The following is a 21,449-nucleotide window of genomic DNA, read 5'->3' on the forward strand; positions in this document are numbered from 1 at the left end:
CGTGCCAAAATCGAACGGACCCTGTACCGGGTACCCCCGTTGGTTTGACCACATTTAATCTGAACACTTTTTAATCTGTACCCCGCTAATTTGCACATCGTTCAGATTAAAAATGGTTCAAACGTCATTTAGCTCATGGAACGGATTGAAGTAAAATGGAACGCTGTGGAACGGAACGCAGAATCAAAACAAAACAGTGAAAGAGGTAACCAAAAACACGTTTCTAGGGTGACTAGATGTTCAAATTAAAAATGAACCCCGATGGTTTGCATGAGGTACCGTTCAAATTAGCGGGGGTACACTGTATTGGTTCATGTTTTTCTTGTGAAAAAAGCTTGGGAAAAAGTAAAACTTTCATAGACATTCACGTAATTTGTAATAGTATCTAAGTTATCATTAGTATGGTGTAAGTTCATTGTTATAGAACTAAAGGTTCAAATGTTTAGTGCTCTTTTTGAATATATCGTGCATACTCTTTTAATATTTTTTATATGTTTCAAAGAATTTATCATTTTCCTTGAATCGTTCATGGAATCATGCACGCTTTCTTCAAAGAAATGTGAAGTGTCGAATCCTCTTCTTGACTTTTTTTTATTCACTTCGCAGGAGTTTTTTGAAAGGCACAGAGTTTATATTTGACAATAATATGCGCGGTATTAATGTTTTTTATTGCATAGTATATTGCAATTCGACCGACTATAACCCCCAATATCGAGTGAATCATGAAAGTGTCCAAGTAATTTTGATTGAAAGTTTAGAAACTTAGTGCTAATAACTCAGAAAAACAGCCTATTAAGCCTATCCAGATTTTTACGAGCGCTAATGGTCGCCACATTCAGGCTCGCTTTCTGGAAGGGATCAAACGATCGATCTTATCGATTTGCTATCAAACGACCCAAGCCAAATGTCAGATCGCCTAGCCCCTACCAGAAAGCTAGCTTCTTCGTGGCGGCCATTAGCTCTCGTAAAAAGCTGGATCGTCTTTATGATAAATGACAATTCGGCCAAACGTACCTCCGTACCTCGTACGTAATATCACTCAGGTTTATGCCAACCATTAGGTTTCTCTCAGTCGGCGTTCGAAGGACGGGTCTATGATACATTGGGTTTAAGCAGTATTTCAATCATATTCGATCTTCTATCATAATTTATAATTTGAAACATTGATTATTGTCCAAGTATTATATTTTCCGTTATCTTGATCTAGCTACACAAAATGTTGACCTTATGAGGTAGAAGCTTTAAAGTAGAATCTAATAAAGCTTAATAGAAAGTTTTCCTCTGTGAATATTACATTTGACGAAACTTCATCTATACGCCTATATTTTTTCTAGATTGACTCTTAAATTCTTATCAACTTGAAGTCATGGAAATCTACACAGCTTACAATGAATTAAATTTTAGCGGTTTTTAGGATATCATTTTTTTGGATGTTTGAATGGAAATGTGAAATGATAATAAGTTTGATTTCACAAGTGTTACATGTTTATTAAAATTTACGAAATAAAATACTTGTGTGATATAAGACACAAATTTTTAAAAGATTAAAAATGTACTAAAAAAATATTTACTTGAATGTTAATTTTTCTGTTTGAAAAAATTGTAGGCAATATCTTGGAATTTTGGAAGTACAATAAAAATAGAATAGAATATAATAGAATTAAAATAAAATAGATTACGGTTTGATTTTCAAGTCACTTATAGTCACTTTTTCGAGTATCGAAAGTCACTTTTTAGTCACTTATTTCTCCAATCTGGTCACTAAAATAACTTTTTTGGTACCAACTTTTGCTACCAACCCTGGACATGGGGAACAGACGCTGTTGTGAGCCGCTCCTAACATGGAGTACAGACGCTCAAGGTTTGCAGAAGCAAAAGCAAAAGTAAACCCCCCCCCTTCCCTGTCAGCATACGAGCAAAGTTCCCACCGGGGGTTGGTTACCCGAACTTCTCCAAGGTTACTTGTACCCCGGCCGGTACCACGAGGAGGTAGGGATAGGAGTTGCTTGGCATGAGGCTAAGGACCGCACAAAGGGGTCTACTTTATTCCTGCAGGTACGCGAGGTACCAATGGTACGCCATGCCCAGCCATTTACCGTGCCAGACAAAACCAAAAGAGAATCAGAAGAAATCTGTGGCAGATTTTTTTCACAATTACTACTAATGTCTTCTGAAATGTTTTGTGAATTGCTGGCTAAAAATATTAAGCAAAGGAACTTTTAGGAGGAAAAATCATTGAGATCCTTGTAAAGTGTTTAGAAGAGTACTTAGGGATTCCTGGTTAGTGTCTTGGTAAGATGCTCTATGTATTTCTATTAAGATTCATGGCACATTTTTGATAACATCTTTTCAAGACACTTTTTTTTTGTTTTTTTTTTTTTTTTGTTGGTAGCGATAGGGGTAGTACTGGCACTCTTAATCTGCCCTAAGCTCCTTCCCAGCATTTGCTTTTATAAGCCTCTATTGCGTTCATCACACAGACGTTCCTAAGCAATGTTGCTCAAATGGTCACTGTGTACGCTAGCAGCAATCAGCCCTTGCCGTAGTTTTGCAGTCTAGTAGTTCAGACTACTATCAAACTATGATAAGGCCTGAAATGCTACTAGAGTGGTTAAAGTGAAGAACGAAATAGTTTTATTAAAAGGTCCTCATTCCCCATTTCATTTCATCACTCACTATCACTATCACTATCACGTATATCACTCATCAACTTTCGTAATATACTTCAGATATATTTTCCATTATATCACTTCTCACTATCACAGCTACAAATTTTCATCAAAAATACGTCACATTATTTTCATATAAATTCACTGTTATTAACATTTACCATCTGTTACCATTACTAAGTAATTAAAAGATATTCAACTTAAATTTTTCATTATTTTGTTGCTGTAGAGTCATTACTATTCAAACTACGATTTAGCACTAAGATCAAGAAAGTTACAATAAAAAAAAATCACTTCGATCCATTCTTCTGCACTCACTGTCATTATAAACACTTTTATCATGCATATGTGAAGAACTAGGCAATAGTGTTTATCTTCAGAGAAATTATTGCAAAATGTATTGTGGCCATTGTTAAACTAGTAGGGTTCATATAATTATTATTTGTATAATATTTAAGAACACTAACACTATCACTTCCAATGCCATTTTAAAAATTATCATCACCAAACATCATTATTAGCACCCTCACTATCACCAATTTTATAACGACGAGTGTAATGAAGAGTTTCACCAAACACACATTCTTATGTTGCATTATAAAACGATTGAACACACGTTAGCTTCGAAACTTAAACACCATTACTGATTAGTACAAAGGATTGTACAGCTCGTGTAAACGAACTGAACCATCAACAACCAGCACTGGTTTATAAGTAACTAATGAGCCCTGGCGGTCCCTCCGTTCGAAGAGGACCTGATAATATGCCGAAACATATTAACAGATCCTCCGCCTGAATGCAGCCGTTTCATGATAAATCATGAACCGTTAGAGGTGTGCCAAAGTATTGTGAAGGTGATATGTTTCACAGACGGGTATTATTATGGTGCACCTTCTACTTTGGCACCGTCAAACCCTGTGTTCTTGGCCAGGGATCTTTTCAAGACACTTTTTATATTAAATTTAGGAAATCCCTCCCTCCTTATTATCTTTTCAAGAATCCTAAATGGAATCGAGGCGATAATGGATCAGTTACTTAAGTTAAGATCTTTGGAAAATTCCTGAAAAGAATTAATGCTTTGCAAATACGATTTTTAGTGGATTCTATAAATGAGTTCCTGCGGTTTTTTTTATGAAAGTAATTCTCGTTGAGAACGGTCCATTATTCACATTTAGTATTTTAAAATGTTCAAATTTATGCTCGTTCGTAAGCTCATGTCGAGTATAGCATGGTTGTCCAGAAAAAGAAAACAAAGGAGCTTCATTTGCAAAAATAAAATCATTTGGCGGCCATATTGAATTTGGCCGCTATCTTGCAAAAAATGAATTTTTCATGGTGTTCGCAACCATCGATTTGCATCATTGGAAAGCTGAGGTAGTTTTACGTAAATATTTAAAAATCAAAGGTGTTTAATTTTTAAATCAAAAGTTTTGTTTTGCGATTTTATAAAACATTTCTTATCGTACTGGTGTAATTTACGGTCACATAATGGTGCGAGATAGCAATTTACGCTCGCTGCGTAAAAATTTCTCCACAATGCTTTATATGAGATATCATACGCCTTAGTGCTAGAAAAGGTGTCAATATAGGAGCCCCTCTCGCTTGAGCAGGTAGTTTTCTCTTGTAATGATCATTTAAATTCAAATACAACTACCCTCGCAGTGCTGGGCGAGTTTGATATTATATTGCATATATCTTTTCTCCGAAAAATTGTCTTGGGCGATAATCTTATGATTATCGTCATGACCGATTATTTCACTCCATGGTTGTGTTAAGATTTGGAATAATACCAATTATGTCGAATATTATGTTTACTTTATAAACCTTTAAAAAAATGTCAATATTCCAACAGAAATTTTCAGAAAATGTATTATTCGAAAAAAAATGTTGGTCTAGAAAACTAAAACAATATGTATTGATACATCTAAACAACCAAAGCAGTTGAAATATTTGTTTTTTGCTCTAAATGCTTAAACGGGATGTTAAACATCATTTTCTATTTTAAAAAACATGTTTTTGACGTTTATTCAAGGCTATATTCCTGTGCAACCTTTCTCTATTGTCTATTATCTATGTTCTATTCTTTCAGATTTGGTGCACTGCACAAATGAACCAAACGTGTCAATCCCACATTTGGCTAATTTACTTGTTGAGAGGTCACAAAATGCCAACTGGGTTGTTGTATACAAGGCTCTCATTACAACACATCATATGCTGGCATATGGAAATGAGGTAAGTTAATAAAAGTATTGCTATCGGATTATTCTACTTAATGTACTTTTTCTATTCGTTTTGCAGAGATTTATTCAGTACTTAGCATCCAGCAATTCTTCCTTTCAATTGAACAATTTTCTGGATAAAGGCGGTGTACAAGGTATTTTTTGTTCACAAAGTACAGCAAAGCACGATCAGCAAGTTTTCTTTCTATTTAAATGTTTATATGATTTGCTTTTAACCCGCTTGCTTTTCCACATTAACCATTGATACTAATTCAAATCCCACGATTCCCTCTTTTCCAAAGGTGCCGTCGGAGCAAGAATGGGTAAGTTTCATAAAGTAACCTTACTAATAACCACTAATAGTGATTGGACGATTTAAACCCCCCAAAAATGCGACATAGTCTTCTATCTTTATCTAACGTTGCTTCATTGTTTGCAGGATACGACATGTCTCCGTTCATTCGGCGGTATGCAAAATACTTGAACGAAAAGGCACTTTCTTATCGTACAGTTGCATTTGATTTCTGCAAACTGAAAAGAGGGAAAGAAGAGGGTTCCCTCCGGGTTATGAATGCTGATAAATTGTTGAAAACATTACCCGTGCTACAAGCGCAGTTGGATTCATTGCTTGAGTTTGATTGTACAGCCAACGATTTAACAAATGGTAGACCACATTAAAAGGAATATCTCTCGCTTCGACTGACCGTTTCTATTTTTGTTATTACAGGTGTTATCAATATGTGTTTTATGTTACTGTTTAGAGATTTAATTCGATTATTTGCATGCTACAATGATGGTATTATTAATTTATTGGAAAAGTATTTTGACATGAACAAGAAACAATGTCGAGATGCGTTAGATCTATACAAAAAGTTTTTGACCCGCATGGATCGGGTTGGAGAGTTTCTTAAAGTGGCCGAAGTGAGTATTTCTTGTAACGTTCGATATCGCAATAGTTTAAACGTGTGTTTTTTTTCTGTTTTTAGAACGTGGGCATTGACAAAGGTGACCTACCAGATCTTACCAAAGCACCTAGTTCCTTGTTGGAGGCTTTAGAGCAACATCTAGCGACAATGGAAGGCAAGAAAGGATCCGCCGCCAATACACCGACACAGACTGCAAAGTGAGTTTTCTCGATTCCATCTTTACATATCATACCTCCATTCGCTTTGAATACGATGCTTGTTTAAGTATACTTCACATTTTGTCGGTCGCTTCGTTGCTGCTGTTTGACTTTATTATTTTGATATTTCGTATGTAGTTGAGCACATATTTGTCCTATTTTTTATAATTTCAAGGTTTACTTATTCATTTTTATGTTTTCTGTTCGGACATCTATGAAAACAGAGGAATGTCACCCGTCATGTTTTATAATGGAAAATGTTGTATATGGAAAATGTAAACGAATTATTTGTATTGTTTAATCTGTTTAGTCTCTGTTTTCCGCTTTGGACATGATTTTTATCAAACTTTATCATGCAGTCATCGAGTTAAAAATCTTTGTGATGAAAGCTTCTAAAATATCAACGATGGATTGAGATTCTTCACAGGCCTTGTCTCCAGTATTTGTCTATATCAAATGATAGAATGGATTCATACCTGGAGGATTGGAGACTTAAACATATTTTAGAAAAAAATGGCTCACTCTGGAGCGCCGACAACCACAGACAAACAGACGTAACAGCTAAAATACTTATCAATTCAAAACCTTGTCACGCGAATATTCACGCCTATTCACTGTGTTTGGCCAACTGGTAATAATGTGGCAGTAATGCGTAAACGTCAAACACGAACCCTCAACGATGCGAGCGCCACGAGTGAGTCATCGGCCAACTACCAAAAATTAGAATTGAACGCTATTTTGCTGTATGATGAAAATAATTCGAGTGTTTCGTCTGTTTGTCTGTGATTGAACCTTCATATACTGCCGTGAATCGCAAGTCAGTCCCATCTGCATTTTCGTCAAAATTGAGTTGAGTTCAGTTTCCAACATATCTTTTAATGCTCTTTCAGCTGCCCTAATGAGATTATAAGATTTGTTCAGAAAAAGTAGGAAAAAACAGCAAGTCAAATTGTCCCATAATGAAAAGTAACCGCATATCAGTCCCACTACAGATTTCCGAACTGTGTAACACAAAAATGAACCGTGTTCTGTTCGTTTTTTTTTATTTTTCTCATACTGAAAAGCAAACTGTGAAAGTTTCATGAAGATTTGAACATGTTTAAATCCTCTGGAATTTTTTGAACATTCGTATGGAAAACGAGTTTGGAAACTTCACACCCCATTTTCTCAATGCCTACTTTTTACAGATGGGACTGACTTGCGAAGATAAAGCCGCTTTGTTTTGCTTAAAACCTATGAGCTAGTATTGATATAACTTCTTTGCTTTATTACATAATTTAGGGTAGTAAGAAACATATGACAAAATTTTTCCTAGATAGCGAGGTTATGTCAAAATATACTACAGTAATCAGAAATTACATTCACTTCCAAAAATAATGAAAATAACGCTTGTGGGTGCCTAATTCACGTTCAAACAATTTTCGCATTTTTTTATGGGCCATGCTGTAGAACTGATATGCAATAAGAACATATCAAGATGATTGTCTTCTTCTCAAGTGTTCTAGCGCTTACCAGTAACAATTAATATGATGGACATGAATATGGGATTTCGGCACCAGTGTTGATAGACTCACACTCAAAATCTCAATCAATACGCTCTCCCGTGAGAGCAAACTCATTAGAGATCTGCTTCGCAAATCTCACGTTTGAGATTTTGATGCAAAATCAACTCAATCAACTCAAACCGTAAAAAATGATTCAGTCGCAAAACCCGACAAAAACTCGTAAAACCCGAATGTTGTTGTTTACGTTAGAAAGGATTCACATAATTTTACCAGACTAACAAGAAATTATTGCCGTGTGTGTGTAAACTGTGGAAATACGAGACAATGAGATAAAAAGGTGAGCCAATTCATCAATGATTTTTTGACTGCTGAGTTGCATGATTTACAACTCACGCATGAAAAATCTCAAGCGTGAGTTGTGAGAAATTGAGTTTTTCACAACACTGTTCGGCACGGTGCTCCCCTGACCGTTATTATCAGAAAAAAATCTCCATCCAATCTGTGCTTACCAGTCGTTTTCTATAGCTATGCTGCATGTCTGGACAAAATTTCAAAAAATCGTAGAGCTCTTTTTGATGTCACGTTCTTTTGATTGTAGAAGTCCAAAAATTCTAAAGAAATCTGGGCCATTTAAGGTGAAGATGCATCGAAGCCAAACCTCAAATTTTCAAGAGCACGGATCTGGGGAACCAGACAGCGGTTTGAGCTGAAAACTTTATCGATCGGTCACACGCAGGGGGTTTGAGATTTGTCGATATTGATCATTGGCCATCTGGATCCGGAGATATTCCAAAATTCCTTGGGGACGGATGAGTTGCCATAACCCACGTAAATTTATCAGGATATTGACTGTTTGACGATAAACTTGCGACGATCGACGCGCCACCATATTTCATATAACGGAAGTTATTAGAGCTAACTTGGAGGTGATGTTTTGGAGGTTATTTGGAAATTTGGAGGTTAAAATCATCCCAAACACTAGCGATTTTGCGGTGGGATGTTGACGTTTGATCACGAATAGATTTTTTTCGTATTCGGATGTTCACTCTTCGGAACAATACAGTAATGACGCAAGTAACCACTAGCTCGCTAATTCGCCTTTTTGGGCGTACAGGGCTATTATACGTTTATTGCTTGACAGTTGCATAATAGCACTATATTAGCACGCAGGGCGAATTAACGTGCTTTTTGTTTACTTGGGGAGAGTATGTTGAGAAAACATAAAGCAATTTGGTGCAGTCCTCTTTGAGTAATGAGCATTTAGGTTTCTGTTACCACGTTGGCCTAATAAAGATCTTGAAAACTTCAAAAAGTATCCTATTTCGAATATTTTTAAGGATACTTAATCGATTTGAATTATTTTTTCAGAGTAGCCTGATATTACAAGTGTTTTTATTATTTTAGTAACTTTTAAATATTATCAAATTTATGACAAAGTTCCGAATGACCCAGAAAGTACCATTTCGCCTACATATTTTTCTGGTGGTTCGCGAAGAACACACTTAACGACTGGCTGAGTCGCACACTCGAAAAGTTTGGGAACCTATGCCCTAGGCCCAATTGGTACTTCTTGTTTTGGAAGCCAATAAAATCGTGCACATTGCAAAAAAGGTTAAAATACATTTAAAAAAAACATTAGTATATCAGTAAAAAGAAGATTTGTCGAGTATGTCTTCTTTTTTAAATATTTTTTTGTCAAAAATGTTTTAACAGAAATTTTATTGCAAGCTCACATCACTTGATAGTGATGATGATAATTGGAGTTATGGAGAGTCGACGTTAAATACAACAGATTTATTATGGATTTGGTCTTTAAACTTTGAAATAAGTATTGCGAAATGTATTTTTAGTATAATCATTAATTGTGTTTTTAGTTTTCAGTTCCTAGTCTAATTGTGTTTTTTGTTTTCGATTCCTTTTCATTTCATATTATTGCTTGGACATCGATGTTCTTCCATTTTTGCTATCCTTCCATTATCTCCACTATACACATACAATTTGCGACAACGATCAATGTTACACATTCATACGCAACAAAACACGGTAACAACACATTAATGTCCCATTTTCCGTATTGCATTTCCTCTTACAAATCCGCACTGATACCTGCACATACCCGTGTCCTCTGTCCCCGTTCTTTCTCTTCTATTTTTTCTCTGAACATTGCATACTATCACTGAAACTCAATAGCAATCAAAAGAACGTAAAGAGTGGAGTGACCGCCCTATCTTCTACTAGTTCTTCTTTTGGAACCGCTGCCGCGTCAACGAAGTTTGACAACCCTACCAATGGTAGCATTGATGAGAGTCTCAAAGCTCAAGTTTTGGCGGAGGAGGAAGCTGCTATGAATCAATACAAAGTAACGATACTCGTGCGAGTTCCATTGCAAACTGATTAACTCATAAATGATGTTCCATTTCAGTCCAAAGTATCCTCACCGACGGCTAGCGGTGGCGCCACGGCCATGACCAATCCGTTCCTGTCGTCTCCTCCTGCAACACAAGGAAACATTGTAGATCTCTTCGGTGGAACCGATGCTCAGCCTGCTAATGCGTCGAAGGCATCTGACGATTTGCTCCAGCTAGGAAACCCATTCGCAGATATGTTTGGTGGTCCGCAACCAGCTGCCGTTGCACCAGCGGCAACAACGACTGCAAACAACATGTGGATGAGCAACGGTAAGTAACTTGAAATTACCAAAAGCCAGAATGTTAGTAGAAGTAACTCCAGCATACCAGATTATTCTTACGACTCTTGCTGGTAATATTAGGGTATAAATTCGGGGCTTTCGTAATTTGGGAATTCTGAACAGCATGTTCAATTGCATGGAGAAAATGAGAATCTAGCCGGTGAACATTCTGATAATCTGATAGAAATCCAGAAATACAGGGGACTGTTGGTATATTTATGGGAATCGTTGAAATTCAGTGAGTACTTTATTTGAAGACCACAAATTACCTCCATAATCCGGAAGATTCCTACTAGTGTTCAAACGGCTCATACTAGAAACACAAAGATATCGTCCGGAAACCACACCAACGAAACCCATCGAAAATGCATCAGAGTTTTTAGGATTTCCACCGGAATGTCAAAGATTCCCAACAAAGCTTTGAAAATTGTGATCTAAATCCGAAAGATTTCCGTGGAATTCAATAAGATTTAAATTTTAAAACATTCAAAATTCCTATACGAATCCAATGCTCCATCGGAATGCAATCCAAGAATTCATACTGAAATTATAGAATGTTTATTGCAATCCCAGAATTGTAATAGGAATTCCGTAATTTTAACGGAAGTAAATGATTTTCTTCTTCAATGTCGGAATTTTGTTAAAAAACCAGGATTTCTATGGAAATATTTCTAAAATCTCAGTATTTCTACAAAAAATCATGAAATAATTATTGTAATGTCAGAATTCCCACAGAAATTCCTACATAACATCCATATTTTTATCGCAATCTAAGAATTATCTCCAGAAACTTATAATTCCTAGAAAATCTCAAAATATATTTCGGAATCTTAAAATTTTGGTCGATTCAATGCTGAGAAAATTGTTTTTAATTTTGTGTAAGTGTATGATTGTGTAATTTTCGAAAAATGTCCCAACTCCGAGTAAAAAATCATTGAACAAAATAAAAAAGGGTTCGTTAAAATACATACAAAGTGAGATTAATTTATTGCCTTTGGAATGAGCCATAGAATGAACCAAAACTTTTGCACAGGAGTGAAGTAAACTCCACTTTGGTACTTTCCGTTCATAGCACTCATTAAAATACTTCAACAATGCTATTTGTAGTCCAACCAAGGTAATACCTGTGTATGTTTATTGCATTTGTAGGATTCAATGGAACGGCAGGGGGTCCTGCGGTGGCAACAACTGCTCCTGCGAGCGCCGGTAATACTTTCGTATCTGACAGCAATTTCTCATCGGTGTTTGGTAACACTGAACCAATTGGTAAGAACGTTGTTTGTAATATGTTCTATATAATTTATTACTTTTTGTTACCTTTTAATTTTCTAACTACACCCTGTTTAGCTTACTTTGTTTTAATTTTACTAACGACTTTTTTTTGCTGTTTAAGTTATTTCAGTCTCTATCATATATTAATTATAAATACACTGCACAATTATATAAAAAAACAGCACAATAATGTTGCATTCCATTTTTCGTAATTGCAAACTTCATTGGTAAATAATTGAATTTTTGATGGATGTTGAGATTATTTCATTTTTAGATTCGTCGTTCAAAATTGACTTCAAACCATTTATAAATTCTGAAACCCGGAACAGTTTTGAAAAAATAAATAATCCAGACAACATGGCATTGATAAACTGCACCATGTTCGTCCATGTTAAACTGCATCATGTTCACCTATTATCCCGAATACCATTGAGCTCTCGCCGAGCGGTGTCACGAACACGTGCGCCAATTTGCTGGTTGAAAATACTGTCGTTTGATTTTGCTGGGAACAGCTGATTTTTGTTTATATTTTCAACCAGCACTCTTTAAGTAGTGTTGGTGACATGTAACGTGTATGTACACGAGCGCAGAAACCACTATTACCCCGAATTCCAACATCATGGGGAAATGTCATCAATGTCAAGACAGTTGTAAATTCAGGGTAATAGCATTCGGGGTAATGGTATATTCGAGTAATGACATTCGGGGAAATGATATGCGGGGTAATGGGGTAGAATCCGTCCAGACAACCAAGTGTTCGTTCTCGTCACATGGGCTCCTTTGAAATTTGTATACAAACTGAGCACCATAAACCGAAAGCACTTAAAGTTATGGTCAAATGTGAGCTCTTATTATGTTATCCGTCCTTCAATGAGCGAAATTCAAATATTGTGATTTTTATTGATTTCTTTCGATTGGGAAGTACCCAGATTTTGAAAAAAAATCTTGTGCTCAGAAACGTTGAAACTTTGAGGAAACAAAATACGACGACTTTGGGCAAAAAAAAAAGAAAAACAAAAGTCCATTTCTATCGTTTAACCTACGGGCTGTCGCGCTGTTGTACTTTGTACAGCAGTTGTAATTTATATATTATTATTTTGCAACAAAAATATCTATGGCACCAAACCAAAATGTATTCCTCAAGAATCTTCTTAAGAACAATTTTCGATGGATTTTGTTTACAGTATAGCCCTTTATAATGCGGTAAAACCAACAAATATACATAGAAGTCGCATAATAATGAACGCACTACATACGGTACGAGTAGACCACAATCTTAAAACCGTATATTTCAAAATTCAGATAACTTCGAAACTTGACTGCCCATATTCGCATAACAGTCCCATGTTCTATGGTGTTTCCTACATACATGGGACTGTTATACGAATATGGGCAGTTGAGGTCTTCAGTAAAGTTGTCCTGGAGGTGAAACTTTAATTTTGCGGATATCTCAGGATCTTGACAAGTTAGAAAGATGTCGTCTTCGGCAGAATTGTTCAGTTGCTCAGAGGCAATCATTATTTGAGCCAAAAAAATCGAATGAAACTGTTTTGCGGATATCTCAGAAACCTGGACACCTAGAAATATGGCGTCTTCGGCAAAGTCGTTCAGTAACTCATGGGCTATCATTATTTTAGCCAAAATATTTGAAATTTTGCCACCATGCGGCGCTAGTGAACATTAAATTTTTGCTTTGCGAGTATTTCAGGATCTTGACTATTAAGCAATATGGCATCTTCGGCAACGTTGTTCAGTAGCTTTAATTTCAAGACCTAAATAAAGATAGTCCTTAAGCTACTGAACAACTTTGCCGAAGACGCCATCTTTCTAAGTGGCCTGGTTTCTGAGATATCCGCTAAACAGTTTCATGCGCATGGAAAATCACGAATTTTCTGGCTCAAATAATTATAGCCCTTGAATTACTGAACAACTTTGCCGAAGACGCCATCATTCTAAGTGCTAAGGCTCCTGATATATTTGCAAAACAAACCTTTCACATACACTAGCGCTGCCTGGTGGCGCAATTTTGATCGCGAGGTATTTTATGTTGAACATGAAATATTAAGGGTGTTGTACAAAGTACAGCGCGCGACTACTCGCGTTACAAAAATTCGTGCGACAACCGAAAGGTTAAGGTGAAACAGCTTGGAATCAAAATTTAATAAGGTACTAAAACTATGAAGGCACAAATCTTGCGAAAGAAACATGTAACTACAGTGCAATTTCTATTTTAGCTTCGTGCACTAGCAGAAAGATTAACACTTCAGTTGTCGCGCTGTTGTGTTCTGTATATCAAAAATTTGAATCAAATTTGAAACACTGCTAAAAAAATCTAGCTATTCGTTCACAACAGCAGCGCGGTGCTTTTGACGGTGACAAACCGCGTGACGACTAGAAGGTTAAAATAAGAAGATCGACTTTGCACGTTCATATTTCAGCATTGCCTTTGAAATCGTGAGCAGGGGCATGAGCCGGCCATTGTGCGAGCCATCTTTGGATTCCGACATGTGACAACTTAATGACTAGAAAGTCCCTTTTGTTCTCTTTTGTGCAGCTTTGTGGATGTTCATAGAAGATGTTACGAATATTTTCATATATCACTATTTTCTCTTAGAAAACTGAAAGCCGATAGCTCTATGTGGGCCGTATGTTGGGTCTTTGGCCCGATTTATGGCTTATGGCTACTGTAGTGTGACTCTCATGATTCCAGCTTTGCTTCTACCTATTACACCACTATCTCTATTATTGGTGCAAGTGATTTGTAGTTTTGCAGAACCTCAATTTATTTTTAAGAATGTTTGGGAATGAAATGTATACGTGAAGTAACATTTCTATTTCCAACTCTTGCATTTACTTAAATCATGCCTATTAGGCGTTATATCTAACGGAACTTTTATTCCTGGCATCGATTAGCGCCGAGCAGAATCGATTTACATTCGTACATCGTGTGGTGTAAATGTGGTGTATGTACTCTTGATATTACATGCCACACGACGTAAAACCGCAAACATGATCAAAACGCATGGGAACTTCTCAGTTAATAATCGTGAAAATGCTCAGCGAATACTATATGCTTCTAAAAAGATACTGTTCCGTAAAATTAAAAAGAAGAGGACGTAAAGTGTGAATTCCGATATGGGAAACAGATAGTTGGGTTTTAAAGCAATCCAAGGAATGATCTTTATAAAAAAAAAACAGAAAATGTAAACCAAATTTAAAAAAGATGTATTTTGCAGTGTATTACTTTTCCTTTGTATTTAACTTTTTTACTTGTTTGCATATTTTAATCATTAACTATCCACATTCTTTTATCGTTGCACAAATAATCCCTTTATTTGCATGGAATAGTTAGGTTATACTTGTACATAGGATAGCCTTTTATGAACACCATAAGTCAGTAACTAGCATGCATTGTAATCTGTACAAGATACAAATGATTCAATAGTTTCAATAGGTTCAGCGAAAATAAAAATTTTGGGCTTAGTTTTAAGACATCGGATATTATTTCAAAAATCGATAGCTTAAAGCCTACATGTATGAAGTAGACAACTTTTCACGAATAGTTAAAAAAGTGCAATGCAAATTATTCCATAATATACCTAATTAAATAGAAGTTTGTACCTTGTACATTTACTGCATGTCTTTTTATTAGTTCATATGGGATAAACATTTGAAAAGCATTTAAAATACATACATGAAAGTTTATTGTTTCCTTTTTCAATAGCGTAGAACAATAAATTACCACTCTTAGCATAATTGTCCCATGTTCTATAGGATTTCCTGTATACTTGGGACGGTTATGCGAATAGATACATTAGAAGAGATATTAATGTTGGAGTATTCTATTCATACAGAAACAATTATTCTCTAGGCACAGAATATTTGGTTATTGAAAAAAGTAAAAAATCCCAATAACTGCTCCGTATAATAATTTTTAACATTTTTCAAGTAATTTTTACAAGCTGTTATTAGTATTGTTTCAAGTATGCACATATTTGAAAAATCTTCCAGTTTGTTGAATATATTATTTGATTATTTTACAGCTCGAACATTTTGTTAGTGTGCAACACAATGTAATTGTTTGCTATATTGGCACAACTTTTTCGAACACCAGTATAAAATTATTACACGTTTGTAAAACATTATTTATGCAATTCGTTTTATTTTTTTAGTTTGATTGGTATCTATTTATAATTTCGTTTACGACATTTGTTAATCCATTAAATGACTATTGTGAGTGGAATCAACAAACTTTTTGCGTTTTTTTTTCATTAATTAAAACTGCCTGTCGTATCGTAAGCCTAAGCATTTGCAAATAAGTTGAAATATCTACTGATCGAATGAGTTGCGTAATGAACAAGCGTTGCGCAATGAGTTATTACGCAACTCTGAACAACAATGCGTCGACGGTGCGGAAGTAAAAAAAGTAAGTCGTTGCATGTATGGGAAGAAAGCAATAGTAGTTTACGGAACAAGTTGCGGAATGATGATTTTTACAGCACGAGTCGTAAATTTAATTACGACGAGTGCTGTAAAAATCGAGTTTTGTAAAAGACCACTTGAGGGTATCAGAAATTAGATCGGAATGTATTCACCATTATTTCACAATTTCCGAAAATTTGTTGATTCATTTCGCAACTCAAAACAGTTGCGTAATTAATCATTACAGCATTGGTTTCAGTCTCGTAATGACTATTCCCGCACTGCATACTTCAGTGCAGGAAAGTAGGCAGATTCATGACAAATTGGCGTGATGAAAAACAGCCTATTACGATAAGAAATTGCAAAAAAAAAATGAATATAAGGCAACCCGACGACTCACAGAAAAAAATAAATCTCAGATACATAAAATGGGAGCTTTACAGTTTGAAACTTTCAAATGGAAAGGGTATTGGAATAGTTGTCCCAATTCTTGTCATGAACTTGAACAATACACTTTGGTACTTTCAGGCCCAATAAAACATGCTTTTCATGCAAGCTGCACTACCATATAGAAATAGAGTTGTTGTATATAACGATACATTACAAAAGCTACAAAAAAGAACTCGGAAGACTTTTAGTCTGGCTGAAATAACTCAACAGAGGGATAAGTTCAAAAAATCTCTTGTTGAATATGTTGTTCTATGAAATCATAGCAGAACTTTGCAGGCTTTAAACCCTAAAATGAATAAGGACGTGTGTATATTTTAGAATGAGTACTACTAAATCTAAGCGTTATTTCCAATTTGATTTTTGTGCAAAACTCCAGGAAAAAAACGTATCTTTAATTTTCACTACTAAGGCTGAAACAAATATTAATTTTCTTTTATGTCCGAGACCACTTGGAAGCAACGAGGGGGGGGGGGGTTTAAAAATAAATAAGGAACAAAAAAATAAAAATGAAAAAAGGTTATTTTTTCGAATTTTTATTTTTAACGATACTTGTTAAACTTTTTTCAATCGTCATCTGGATCATTATTTTACCTGTTTTTTATTTTAAAAATTTTTAAAACCTAACTGATGTCAAAAAAATGATAAATCTTTTTTTCTCCCCTTCAAAATTTCCGGATTTTTTAAGGGGGGTGACATAAAAGAAAATTAATATTTGTATCAGCCTAATGGGACAAGTGGAAAATAATGTTGTTCTATACGACAAATCGAAAAAAAAAAACAGATTTTTGATTTCTAATAATTTTAATATTTGTTTAAGAATCCCAATAAACAATAACGTTAGTTAGCTCAATCGACAAAATGATAGTTACACCTTCGCCATGAAACAGCATTTACGTTTCTGTTTTGTAAAATTTCTACTACTCGCAAGTTTTTTTTTATTTAAAGGACGTAAAATCCTTGAGAGCAATAACTTTTTGAAACGGAATCCTTTCCAAACCTCTATTTTTATATTTGCAACTAGCTTTGCATCGACATTCCACGATGTTTCCGTGCATTTTCTTGAACTGAAACGTCTCAATCCAAGTCTTTCTTTTAATTCGCTGTTTGGAGTAGATATTAAAATATTGCAATATATGGCGACCGAATAAATTCTAAAGCTTTGTTATTTTAGTTTTAACTTATAAGAGAGAACAATTTATAATTGTCAGGAAAAAAAGTGTCACTTTTTTAACTGAATATATCAAAATAAGATTACGCGTCGTCAACTTGTTCCGGAGTGTTAGTTGACAGGTTAACAGTCTTTTGCTCTATGATTCAATAACGATCACATCATTTCATGAATTCCACTCCTGTCGTAAAGTTATGAATGATCTCCAAGGCTTACGCATGATTTTGAAAAACATATTCACTAAAATATAAATGTTATCCTAAAATCAATCAGTATCAAATCTCTAGTCACGAACAAATTGGAGTGATTGGATAAGAAAACGGTACAACTTTGCGTGATCATCCAGCTCGAAATCTGTGGCAAACTGTGGCCCACAGATTCGCCCAGAATCAATCGTATCAAGTTCATGTGCCCAGAAGTTGACATACCAGTTCCTATAGAAACAATAAATACAAAATATGTTATGTGTATAACAGATGATATGTAACTGCAGTTCCTCATATTTTCTGCTAAATTGACGCAATAGTGCTACAGTCAACTCTGCACCAACGCTTAAACGCCTAGATGTATGCAACATCCTTATTTCAAGACGTAAACGAAATAGCCATTTTGGTTGAAATACAGTCAACTGTGTATAACTCGATATTGAAGGGATCAGTTGAGGGATCGATTACTGAACACAAAACCAGTGCAACTGCGATTCAAGGGAGCATCGGGTTAGCCATGAAAACTTACTTTTACTATGGTTCTCTGACTCCATCGACTCGACAAATCGAAAAAGGAAATTTGCGAAATAAAACATGTATGCTTGTTTTAATTATGAATCGTGGTTTACGGCCAACCAGCCGAGTGGAAGTTTAACAACTACCGAAAAGCTAAACATTACATATAATTTGCAATTGGATTAGATCAGGCCTGCCCAACCTTTTTGGACCGCGGGCCAAATCGCAGAAAAAAATGTGTGTGGCGGGCCACATTTTTGGACGCTCAAATATATGCATGAAGTCTGACAAAACCAAAACTCGGATTTTCAAAAGCAAAAATCTAGAAAACAAGACAATATTCTTCTTCTTCTTTCTCGCACTACGTCCCCACTGGGACAGAGCCTGCTTCTCAGCTAAGTGTTCTTATGAGCACTTCCACAGTTATTCTCTGAGAGCTTACTATACCAATGACCATTTTTGCATGTGTATATCGTGTGGCAGATACGAAGATACTCTATGCCCTGGGAAGTCGAGAAAATTTCCAACCCGAAAAGATCCTCGACCGGTGGGATTCGAACCCACGACCCTCAGCTTGGTCAAAAACAAGAAAATTGTTCACTGTAAATTTGATCGACTGGTCACCACCAGCTGATGACAATTCGACCAAATTTTCAGCTTGAATGGTTGTTTAGTTCCCTATATTTGTGCTGTTGAAAATTCGAGGCTTAGCTTCGATGTGTTTTCGCCTTAAGTTCCAAATTTTTTTATCACTCGTTATGTTCTCATAAAATAAACACAGTGAATATGTTAGAAAAGTTAGAAAAGTTAGAAAACGAAGTTCAACGAAACAAACTTCATTTTTAAAAACTGAAAAACAAATGAAACATCCTGCTAGATATCGTAAAAGCCCATTTCAAAATTATGAAATGAATTCCAGTATATTTTGAAAGATCTGAGTACACCATAAATTAAAAACCCTGTGAGAAAAATGCCCAGGATTTTATAAAATCATACTCCGAATTCTTCCAAAACCCGACTTAGTATTATCAGAATGGTCCAGAATGTTTTAAAACCCTGAACAAGCTTTTACGAAAATCTTGGTTGGAATTTTCAGGATTTTACAAGAATCGTATCTATGATTCCTTCAGAATCTCACCCAATAATCATTCCGGAATCCTTTCTTGAAAACGTTGTGAATGCTTACCAGTATATAAAAACAAACCTGCTCAATACTCTATATTTTATTCGCTTAAGATTCTGTCAAAATCCTACATGGTGTTATATGGTAACCTTTCCCAGGATTTTAGAAAATTACGCTTTAAATCACGCCCAGCTGTTGGTAAAATTTACTTCCAAAGTTCTGTGAAAATTTGAGCCTTGATTTAGTAAAATTTTGTTTGAAAATTTATCCTTTTCACAATGACATTTTTGTTGTAATCACAATAATATTAATCTGATATTTGTGTTTTCTCTCATAATGAACCTCAAATCATTACCTCAAGTCAGATTTATAAGTAGAATAATTTTAACATTTATAAAAACTGCAATCAGCAGTGCTTAAATCTAGCTGCAAAATGCCCAGATTCTAAAATCATGAACTCAAATCATTCACAAAATAAACAGTGTCCGAGCTAAAATGTTAGCTTGAAACTAAATTGCAAATTCAAACGGTTAGTCTTGGTATACTCAATTTAACTTCAGTTTGGTAGAATAGCCATCGGACCAAATATGAGAAGAATCTTCGAACCCTTCGCGGGCCGCACTAAATGAGGTTGAGGGCCGGATGCGGCCCGCGGACTGTACGTTGGGCAGGCCTGGATTAGATGGACAAATTGATGTGAAGATTTGCGAAAAAGTTACACGTCTTCTCAGTGAGAATCGAACTCACGACTCCCCGATCTCTAGTTGGGGCGCGTTAACCACTACGCCATGAGAGGACTCATGAACGCAGAAGTTAACCTGAATTCGATTTCAGCTCAATAATCACGTGGTCCTCTTTCGCAAAGTGCACCTCTTTCGGAAGAATTAGATGCCCAATCCAAACACAACGCTTTCCATATATATCCAATGCCTAGCCCGAGAGCGCATTGTTTTTTAGGTATAGGAATAGCACACTACACTAGCCAGCAACTGCGCTGGCTGAGGTTTCTATTGTGTGGGCTTCCAATGGGTCGCGACGTTCTCAAACGACCGGTTACGGAACATGAGTCCGTTGCTCGATAAATACTTGTTTTAATTATGAATCGTGGTTTACGGCCAACCAGCCGAGTGGAAGTCCTCTCATGGCGTAGTGGTTAACGCGCCCCAACTAGAGATCGGGGAGTCGTGAGTTCGATTCTCACTGAGAAGACGTGTAACTTTTTCGCAAATCTTCACATCAATTTGTCCATCTAATCCAATTGCAAATTATATGTAATGTTTAGCTTTTCGGTAGTTGTTAAAACATGTATGTCTTTGCCATTAGCATACCTTGAGCTCAAATCTAGAGGGGGCTTGCGAATTCGATAAAAATGTCCCTTAAGATGCATAATTATCATGAGCGTTTAAACTTTTTTTTGGGGTGGCTCAAACATTTCTAGGGGGCCCGCGCCAGGATACTAAATTCACTATGCTCGTACAAGCAAACTAGCTGATGCCAGTTCAAACCAATACCACAGAATAAAGATATTAGATGTGATATTCCATACTTTATATCTCTTTTATCGACTATTATTTGTTTTATGAAAATATTCATAAAAGTGTCCGGCCCATAGAAGACATGTTTTTAATTCTATAATCTGTGAAGACAGAAACATCATGTTAAAGTTCTATAAGTATTCTCGGTTTATGAAAAACGTCCAGTGTTCGGGCATAGAGGCTTTTTGGTCATACAGGGTTCCCCTATAGTGTTCCCTAAAATTTTCGTGAGTTTCGAATATGAATGAGCATATTCATGAGGTCAAAATTTTGTCTAAGAATGCACTAAACGCTAGATACAACAGGCAGTGTTGAGCAGACAATACACTAATCCCAAGTAATTTTATCGCCTTCAAGCAGCTATGGACAGTTCAGTACCAAACCCCTTCTTGATCGACGAATTAGATGCCAATTCTCAACCGCAAACGCATCCCACTCACGTACAACCTCAGCAACAAATAATCGCAGGTGATACTCATGGAGGAATATCTAGTTGTTGTACCGTCACTTCTACCACTACAACTACTACTACTGCACATAGACCTGGACCAC

At 35.9% G+C, this 21,449-nt stretch overlaps 1 protein-coding gene across 9 annotated transcripts in view; it reads left to right on the plus strand.

Moving 5' to 3' along the window:
• Nucleotides 1–21,449, plus strand: part of LOC5578822 (phosphatidylinositol-binding clathrin assembly protein LAP) — a 43,210-nt gene that overhangs the window by 12,075 nt on the left and 9,686 nt on the right. For 3 of the 9 annotated variants that reach the window (XM_021852615.1, XM_021852618.1, XM_021852619.1), the window contains exons 2-11: nucleotides 4,759–4,901; nucleotides 4,968–5,043; nucleotides 5,191–5,211; nucleotides 5,328–5,552; nucleotides 5,616–5,809; nucleotides 5,875–6,011; nucleotides 9,707–9,875; nucleotides 9,939–10,194; nucleotides 11,355–11,471; nucleotides 21,258–21,365. In XM_021852615.1, the coding sequence (XP_021708307.1) occupies nucleotides 4,759–4,901; nucleotides 4,968–5,043; nucleotides 5,191–5,211; nucleotides 5,328–5,552; nucleotides 5,616–5,809; nucleotides 5,875–6,011; nucleotides 9,707–9,875; nucleotides 9,939–10,194; nucleotides 11,355–11,471; nucleotides 21,258–21,365 (1,446 nt within the window). The remainder of the gene's footprint in view (nucleotides 1–4,758; nucleotides 4,902–4,967; nucleotides 5,044–5,190; nucleotides 5,212–5,327; nucleotides 5,553–5,615; nucleotides 5,810–5,874; nucleotides 6,012–9,706; nucleotides 9,876–9,938; nucleotides 10,195–11,354; nucleotides 11,472–21,257; nucleotides 21,366–21,449) is intronic. The other 6 variants (XM_021852620.1, XM_001663991.2, XM_021852617.1 and 3 more) reach the window with 5 other exon arrangements.

This window comes from Aedes aegypti, chromosome 3, assembly GCF_002204515.2.
Source record: "Aedes aegypti strain LVP_AGWG chromosome 3, AaegL5.0 Primary Assembly, whole genome shotgun sequence".
In the NCBI taxonomy this organism is placed as follows: Eukaryota; Metazoa; Arthropoda; class Insecta; order Diptera; family Culicidae; genus Aedes; species Aedes aegypti.